This window comes from Sebastes fasciatus, chromosome 17, assembly GCF_043250625.1.
Source record: "Sebastes fasciatus isolate fSebFas1 chromosome 17, fSebFas1.pri, whole genome shotgun sequence".
Taxonomy (NCBI): domain Eukaryota; kingdom Metazoa; phylum Chordata; class Actinopteri; order Perciformes; family Sebastidae; genus Sebastes; species Sebastes fasciatus.
In genome coordinates, this window is record NC_133811.1 from 26,528,403 (window position 1) to 26,538,117 (window position 9,715).

Genomic DNA, 9,715 nt, shown 5'->3' on the forward strand with positions numbered 1-9,715 from the left:
TTGTATTACGCAACGTTGTATTAAGCAACATTGTTTTACGCAACGTTGTTTGGCGCAACGTTGTTTGGCGCAACGCTGTTTGGCGCAATGTTGTTTGACGCAGCGGTGTTTGACGCAACGTTATTTTACGCAACGTTGTTTGGCGCAACGTTGTTTGGCGCAACGCTGTTTGGCGCAATGTTGTTTGACGCAGCGGTGTTTGACGCAACGTTGTTTGACGCAACGTTGTTTGGCGCAACGTTGTTTGGCGCAACGCTGTTTGGCGCAATGTTGTTTGATGCAACGTCGTTTGACGCAACGTTGTTTGACGCAGCGGTGTTTGACGCAACGTTGTTTGACGCAACGTTGTTTGGCGCAACGCTGTTTGGCGCAACGTTGTTTGACGCAACGTTGTTATGCATGCAATGTAACATTACGTAAGAAAGTCAGCTAAGGGCAGTTGTTATTTATTTACGATAGCTACGTTGTAACGTTATTATTTGAACACAAACCATTATGTTCTTTTCTAACCTTAAGTAGTTTTCTTGCCTAAACCTAACCAATCACAACGTTAACCTCGTGTCATTGTGCGTTTCTGCATGCGTGATTCGAGGCTGATATGAAACGATTTTTTTCGTTCAGAAACGTCCACATTCAACGTATCCAGCGGTTTGCAGAAACATACATTGCCAACATTTTTTCCTGACGACTGGGTTGCTAACATAGATTACGTTCTAATCTAACAAATCTATAACTCTTAGAATCTGTAAATATGTTACACATGTCTAATATCTCTCTAATACATTTCTCTTATGGTGTTCTTTCACATAACTAATACTATAGAAGTGTAAAAAATAGGCTACGTCAAATTATTCCAAGGGACATACATGAGGGGGTCTCTGCTATATTCTCTATCTTTAAAGACTCCGTAGCTGAATAAAGATAGAGAACCTCTGATATATATAACAGAGGCGACTCCAACATGACCGTATCTGTACAGAAGGAGCAGTCTGCTACTGTCGACTGTCAAAGCAACTCTTCAACCACCGTTTTCATCATTTCTACTGCGTCTTAATACCATGGACCCCGGGCCCCTTCAAACTCCGGGACAGTCAGTTTCTCAGTATCTAAGGTTTCCAACCGCCATCCGCTTCTACATGCAGCCTTTTGTCCGTCCAGTAAATCGATATTTCTGGAATCGCTAAGCCATGCAGCGTGTGAGAAAGATCTATGTTCCTGCTCGAGCGTGACTTCCTGACAGCTCGAGGTTTTTTAATTAAAGGCCAGTACCAGGTCTGTGGGGAAGGAGGGGGGGGGGGGGGGAGATAGAAACATGAAGACGATATGAGAGGAGGGAAATATTAGGCACCAATCTAGCTTAATTTATTACAGAGTATGACCTGCTGGAATGCGCCGCATGGAGACTGTATGAAAAAGTAATTATGTGATCGGTTATAGGCCATTAAGCTCAATTTGTGTTGTGTTATAATGAAATGAAGGGCTATCAAGATACAGTAGGCGCCTAAAGATGAGTGAGTGTCTGGACACTTCAAAATGTGAGACGGCACTAGAGCACATTTTACTCTCATAAATAATGTTATTGAATCAGCCCTTATCTGCAGACACATTAATCCTTAACTCAACGTCGCAGTCAGCTGAAGCAAAGAATGCATGAAGAAATATTGTCTGCGGGAAACGACTCAAACACACACGCAACCCCTTTTTCATTTGGTTGCAGTCGAAAAGTCTGTTTTGCTTAGGAAGGTTACTAACGGAGTGAAATGACCAGTAAGTGGCAGTCATGATAAGAGCTGGTTGAATCCTCTGAATGCTAAGGAAAGGTGCTTCAATGCTTCCTTTCTTATCACCTTTAGCATAGGATACACTGGAGCATCCTTTACCAGAGAAAAAAGGGAGAAAAAAGTCCCACAATTCCCTTCTCTTCAAACAAGTCATCTAAATTGGTGTGGCAACCATTTGTTTTTCTTTGGCGCCACCAGGCGGCATCCTCATGTACGGCGCGCTGGTGCTGTTCGAGTCTGAGTTTGTGCACGTGGTCGCCATCTCCTTCACGGCGCTCATCCTGACCGAACTGCTGATGGTGGCGCTGACGATTCGCACCTGGCACTGGCTCATGGTGGCGTCCGAGTTTTTCAGCTTAGGCTGCTACCTGGCCTCGCTCGCCTTCCTCAACGAGTACTTTGGTAAGTATCCATTTTTTCTGCCCAGCTTATGTATTGATGTTTTATCTTTTTAAAAACTTCAGGAATTAAAAGAAAAGCAGAAATACATTTATGAAATTAGTTTTGAATAGTTTCATGTGCCCGAGCTTGATGAGTCCAGAAATAAATACGAGAGGAGTTACACAAGACGATGTTTTTGGCACAGCAGCAGTTAACTTTTGTTATCAATTAAGTTAATCAATTTTGTGACATTTTTCCACATAAAATGTCACAAAATAGAGAAAAATGCTCATTAAAATGTCTCAGAACCCAAGATGAAGTATTCAAAGATCAGTTTACTATCACATGTGACAAAGACAATCAGGAATGATTAAAAGGTTATTAAGATAGATGCCATTAAAGGGATAGTTTGGATTTAATTTTAAGTGGGGTTGTATGAGGTACTTCTCCATAGTCAGTGTATTACCTACAGTAGATGACGGTTTACACGCCTCCAGTTTGGAGAAACAGACAGGAGTTACCGCACGGGTATGTACTGCTGTGGACGGGGACAGCAGCAAGACCTATTTTAGACACCTAAAAAAAATCATTATCAGTTTAAGTATACCCTATATTTAGAATATTTTCACCACTACCTTGCCATCAGACAGCCCTTTCCGACGGGGCACTGAAACCGTAATGCTTTCTTACAAAGCCACCAGACTCCCTTGAAAAAAAACAGTAATTTTACCCCGCAAAACAACAACAACAGGAGTTTCTGGTCTACCGCTGCCTTGACCGAAATTCACCAAATTCACATAATAGCACAAACAAACTAACCAATAGAGACAGCAGTAGAACAGCAACTGGTGGCTTTGGTGAGAGCATAGATGGATATACAACGGCCTCCGTTCCCCATCGGAGAGGGCTGTCTGATGGCAAGGTAAAGCGGTGAAAACATTCCAAATATAGCGTACACTTAAACTGATATTGAGAACGCGGGTTGCTAGGCTACCGTTGTCTCAATCGGCTAGTTAGTTTATTGTGTGACTTTGGAGTTCGGATTCACCAAAGTCACACAATAACACAAACAGACTAATCGGTGGAGGCAGCGGTAGACCAGCAACTCCCGTGTTCTACGAGGTCAAATTGCTGTTTTTGTCAAAGGAGTCTGGTGGCTTTGAAGAGAGCATAGATGCATATAAAAGTTTCAGTTCCCCGTCTGAAAGGGCGACCTGGAGGCAAGATGAACCGGTGGAAAGAGTCTATTCTGTACTTGTACTTCTTTACACTAACTGGACTGTACGTGGCCCCTGAACTAAATGAGTCTGACACCCTGCTGTAGTAGAACGATGACTTTACTTGTGGTTTGTTGAGTCCAGTGTTGAATGGACTGAGCACTTCAAGGGGCCACAGTCGTCTTCACTGCACCTGCTTTGTGTTGATTTCCATGTAACACTACCTGACAGCCAAAGTGTTGTGCAGTAGTTCAGCACTCAGCTCTCTGCTTTTATTGCTTCCCCCCCTTCCTCTCTCTTTGTCTCTCTCTTTGTCCCTCTCTGTCTCTCTGTTCACTGCTAACCTTTGCACTGCACTCACTCTATTTCTGCTGCATTTCTTTTGCTTCTATATGTTGGCAACAGGCATAGGCAGGGTGTCCTTTGGAGCTTTCCTTGGTAGGTGTGCAAGCCCCGTAAATCAATCTCGCTCGTCATCCCCTCTCATGCGTCCCGTCTGCATTTTGTCATCTCTGTATGTTCCGGCGATGTTTTACCTTAATCATCATTTTGTCTGTTTTTATTTGAGTTTGTGTCATTCCACTGTTCATTTTTAGTGTTGTGACAAATATTCAAACTCCCAACATGTTGTGATTCAACACATCGAGATCAGCATTTGACTTTCAAAGCAACTGTTCGTGTTGTGATCAAGTTTCATCACTTGATTGAATGCCCGTTCTCCTGTTCAATCACAACACAACACTAAAGACGCGTGTACCTGAGCTGTGTTTCTTCTGTTTGCCCTCCCAGACTTGTCGTTCATCACGACTTGGCCTTTCCTGTGGAAGGTGTCCGCCATCACGCTGGTCAGCTGTCTTCCTCTCTACATAATCAAATACCTGAAACGCAAGTTTTCCCCACCGAGCTACTCCAAACTGTCCTCGTGAGCCAAACGTGGATTACTTTGTTTTGTAGTGCTTCTCTGAGCTTTCTATTTTCAGCACTTTTTTTTTTTTTTACTCACTGATCCTCAGTGACGGACAGGTAAGGAACCACTGGAACCAAACGGAGAGAAATTTCTTTGGATTATGTCACTGAGACTTGGGATTACTTGAAAAAAAAAAAAAAAACGGAGCACATAAAAAAAAGACTATAAAAGGATGGATTGACTCTCAAACGAAGGGCAAAACAGTGCAAGCGACTGCACTTAGAACTCGACCCCATTTTGTCAGAAAGGGTCAATCTGCCTTCTTTTGTTTTAAAGCATTTCAAACAAATCGGCCGTCGTTTTATACAAGTTCTGATGCATTTGTTTCAATGTTTGAATTTTTATATGCGGAGTTCAGACCTTTTTTTAAGTGTTATTTTTTTATTCCAGGTATTAATTACAGTTGCTGGCCTGCGTCTTTGAACGGAGTTGAGTTGCTGTAAAAAGAAAAGACTGATTTATTTTAAAGGTCCCATATTGTAAAAAGTGAGATTTTCAGGTCTTTTACATTATGAAGCAGATTTAAATGCTATAAAAATACTGTTAAACTATCAAAACGCTCAATCCACAGATAAATACACACAGCCCGTATTCAGATATTGTGCTTTTAAAACAAGCCGTTGGGATTTCTGTCCATTTGTGATGTCACAATATACAAAATTTAGACCATTAAACGGTTTTAAACGTAGCCATACTAAATTTATCCCAGTTTATTTCCTGCTGCAGTGTATGTAAATGACATCAGCTGACAGGAAGTAAACATGTACTCAATCCGTTGCCTAGCAATGCAATGCCGTTGAAATGCACTGAAACGGAGCGTTTCAGACCGAGGGTAAATACAGGTATATTCAGACAGACAGTATGAGGAAAATATATATTTTTTTAACATTACAGCATGTAAACATGTTTTATTAGAAACACTAAATACAAGTATGAACCTGAAAATGAGCACGACATGGGACCTTTAATGTTTTCCTGTGTGACTGTAAATAAAGCCTTTACTTCCAGCTGCGATCACTGCTGCTGTAAAACCTCACCGCGTTCAACTCTTTAAAATTTACGATGACATTCACAGAGAAAGTGCTGATGGGCTTCAAACTGAACCTCTGTGCGTTTGCTGCTTTACGTCCTTTACATTTCTTAAGACAGCGAATGACATCATTATCTCCGTAGTATAAAAACCAGCACTCCATAGCATCATTGAACGTATTGTCAGCATATTTGGCCTTGATTATACTGCATAATTTTATATTTGCGATGTCTGTCGGTGGCCACCAGCCCTCCTGGCAGCTCGCTTTGTGCCTCATTAGTATGTCTGTTAATGTGCTGAAGCTCACAGCATTGGATGTTTTAAACAATCAGATGGTTTTGTTAGTGTTTGTTTTGGTTACCTCTGCAGCCAGATCTGAACTTCCGGGAGCTTGTATTGTGCTGCTCTTGGATTTTTCTGAAGGTAAAAATACTTTAAAAGTCACAACGAAGGACCCTGAATCACTGATGAGCTGTGTATTTTTAGGCCTTTATTGACAATATGCCTCCGCTGGGCTTCTATGTGACTTTGGCCTGTAGCGGACGTTGACATTCAGCTAAGGAGGAATGAGTTTTATCATTCGCTCCACGTACTGTAAGTGTTTTTGAATATACAGTCCAGTAAACGGGAATGTAGTCTAGCTATGTTTATTAGTCAGGTTGTCATTTCTCTCTGAATCATAATTGAGTTAAACTCAGGAGGATCATTCCTAAACAATAGCTGTATTATTTAGTTCAAATCGTGGCAACCTTGCTGTAAAAATGTAGCTACACTATATAAGGAAAACAAAAGATGTAGTTATTTGGGAAAGAGTTGGTGTGACTGCGACACTTTAATGCAAAATTGCATTTAGGTTTTAAATTTTCTTATGAAGAGCAATTCCAAATGTTGATTCCTGTGTTTTCTGTTGCGATCTTTTGTTCCGTGTATGTGATGTTGTATAAACGTTTCTTTTCTCGTCAACTTGCTTTCCATGTCCTACACTATGATTTCTAACAGTGTGTATGTTATTTATAATATTGTTATTGATTACTGAATAATAAAAAGAGACGACCAATGCCAAGAAGTTCCCCTTTTTTCTATACGTCTGCAGGAACAGAAACTCAAAAGACAGTCGAGGTTATATTCATCATGGAGTTCGTCATGTGGCCACTAGATGGAGATAGAGACTAAACCCTCGACTGAAGAGGATGTGGCTCACAGTAAAGGAGCATGAAGTATTATTGGTGAATACGGTGTAAATATGGCGTAAATATTGCTGCTCTGCTGGGATTATAAATGCCACATTTGATATTGTGGAGGGGCTCATAACTGAATATGAAGATTTTAAAAACCCTCACGACAACAACTGCTTTCCAGTGCAGTAATATCATTTAACAAATGCATATTATTAAACTTTAGAAACCTTCGTGACTGTGGAGTTCCCATTGTTCTAAATTGACATGTTTCCAAGGCAATTTAATGAGAAATTTATTTGAAAAAAGTACATTTGGTTCTTACTTTCTGCTGCAACAAACCCAGCAAAACATAAAGCTTTGTGTTCATTAAACAAGAGTTGTTTTTACTAGGGCTGTCGATCGATTAAAATATGTAATCGCATGATTGTCCATAATTAATCGCACATTTTTCATCTGTTCAAAATGTACCATAAAGGGAGATTTGACAAGTATTTAATACTCTTATCAACATGGGAGTGGGCAAATATGCTGCTTCATGCAAATGTATGTATATATTTATTATTGGAAATCAATTACCAACACAAAACAATGACAGATATTGTCCAGAAACCCTCACAGGTACTGCATTTAGCATAAAACAATATGCTCAAATCATAACATATCAAACTGCAGCCCAACAGGCAACAACAGCTGTCAGTGTGTCAGTGTGCTGACTTGACTATGACTTGTCCCAAACTGCATGTGATTATCATAAAGTGGGCATGTCTGTGAAGGGGAGACTCGTGGGTACCCATAGAACCCATTTTCATTCACATATCTGGAGGTCAGAGGTCAAGGAACCCCTTTTGAAAATGTTCATACCGACAAGCTAGTGTGACATGGTTGGTACCGATGGATTCTTTAGGCTTTCTAGTTTCATATGATACCAGCATCTTCACTCGAGCTTTAAAACTGAGCCACAACATAAAAAAATGCAAGTTGCGTTAATGGGTTAAAGAAATTAGTGGCGTTAAAACAAATTTGCGTTAACGCGTTATTATCGTGTTAACTTTGACAGCCCTACTTTTTACACATATCAAAGCCCTTTGAAGCACTCGTTACACACATTTATAACAGTCACATACTGACAGCATTTAAATCAAAATGTTATTTTAGTAATACCAGTAACTCAAGTACTGTACTTAAGGTACTTTACTTGAGTATATCAATTTAATGCTACTTTAAACTTATACTGAACTACATTTCAGAGGGAAATATTGTACTTTTTACTCCCCTCCATAAGATTTCACAAACATATACACTTATAAAATACAACATATTGTTAACGGGGACCTATTATGCTTATTTTCAGGTGTATACTTGTATTTGGGGTTTCTACTAGAACATGTTTACATGCTTAAATGTTAAATATAATAATAAAAAAAAAAAAACGCTTTTCTTTTCTTATACCAAACTCTTCGGACTCCACTCCAGCTCCGCTCGAAATAGCTTTGTTTGAGGGCGTGCCAAACTAGCCGCTAGGCAAAGTGTGTTACTTGGTGACATCACCACGTTACGGAAGAAAAGGCGGGACTTCAAGCAAGGCGTTTCAGGCAGTTCAGGAGCAGTGTTTCTCCCTTTGGTGTGGACTTTGGGCTTTGTAACTTTGCAGACTTTTTACATGCACAAAAGCGTAATAGGTTCCCTTTAAAGATTTAACCTGCGGTTTCCAACCTTTTGTGGCTTGTGACTCCTGACTGTGTATAAAGCAGTGTTTATTTGAGGGCCCTCGTTACACTTCTGCGATAACGCCATGGATTGGGACGGCGTTATCAGCTGTAACCACTGTATGAGAGCAGTGCAGAGCGGCAGTGATTAGCTAGCCAGTGGGGCACGCTCACATTGGGATACACATGCACTACTATGCACGCGGACTGGCTACGTAAACAAAGCACAGAAAAGCTCGGATTACAACACACAGAGCGGGCGTGATTTCATTCTCTGCTCAGGTAGACTTTACTCCTCTACGTCTTTACATCTTTACATAGCAAATAGTTGTTTGTTGCTATATTAATGTTCTTAATTCCGAATTTAGCACCTTTAAGCTTTTTAAATGAAAAGGAGAAGGAGCAGATGTAATTTAAACATTTGAAATTAGGCAGTTGAACCTTTTTGTAAGAAAAAGAATACATATTGGAAACAAATTATAATTCAAAACAGAGTATTTGTCTTAAAACATATCTGGAGGGATCTTTAAGTAATGACGCCTCACTGTATGTAAAGAGAGCCATAGTTACAAAACAGTTTGTGCTTTTAAATGTGAACACTATAGAGGAAGATTTAATGTATACAGTAAAAAATAAATAAAGATATATATTGTAATCTAAGGCAGTCACGGAGCAAACAGACAATGTGTTATCAATTTCTCCCCGCAGAGGAGGAAGTACTTTGTGGGATGGAGGAGTGACCCAGTGATGAATGTGATGGTCCGCTGGCTTTAACATGTTAAGAAATGTTCTCTTTCATCTCCTCGTTTTCACTTTGTAGCTGCGCATCCACGAGAGGGAAAGAAGTGCTGTACTACAGCTTGTATTTAACTGTTCCTACAGTATGTGCGTCTATGGAAGATCATTGTGGTGTGTGTTTCCAAAGCAGCTGCAGTTAATGTGCTGCATGAGGAGCTTTGATGGACCGGATAATGTTCATGCGACTAATGATTTTTATTGTACTAACAAAGAACAGTTTGTCTTTGTTGGAACGATCTTCTTTACTTGTCAATTTTGTGTATTAATTTATGGTTTCTTGATGAAACTATGTGACGTTGAGATTGGTTTGGGTTTTCTTTTCATTATGACATTTTAAGGAAAAAAATTAGAAACAAAACTTCCAAAGTGGTTTAAAAAAAAAAACAACATAAAATACTAAAGCCAAGACTATAATACAACTCTTATTAAAATTCTCTGAAATAACCAGCCGGTTCGCACGAAAAGGCGTATAAATGCCACAATAATATGCAAAGTACTCCTTTCTTGATTTCCGTGTGTCATTTGTACTCCACGTATCCTGTACTGACTACAATGTAAAAGCATCCGCACATAAATGCTACGGTAAGAGTTAGTGACGTAGTATAAAAAGCGAGAAAGACCACTTATGGTAAGCGGGTGGGAATGCGGATGTAAGTT

At 40.0% G+C, this 9,715-nt stretch overlaps 1 protein-coding gene across 3 annotated transcripts in view; it reads left to right on the forward strand.

The window, feature by feature from the left end:
- The window catches only part of atp9b (ATPase phospholipid transporting 9B), a 51,972-nt gene extending 45,533 nt beyond the window's left edge, over positions 1-6,439 (forward strand). For 2 of the 3 annotated variants that reach the window (XM_074612933.1, XM_074612935.1), the window contains 3 exons: positions 1,980-2,183; positions 3,785-3,817; positions 4,169-6,439. In XM_074612933.1, coding sequence (XP_074469034.1) covers positions 1,980-2,183; positions 3,785-3,817; positions 4,169-4,305 — 374 coding nt within the window. In that variant the 3' untranslated portion in view covers positions 4,306-6,439. The remainder of the gene's footprint in view (positions 1-1,979; positions 2,184-3,784; positions 3,818-4,168) is intronic. The other variant, XM_074612934.1, reaches the window with a different exon arrangement.
- Positions 6,440-9,715: the final 3,276 nt, after the last annotated feature.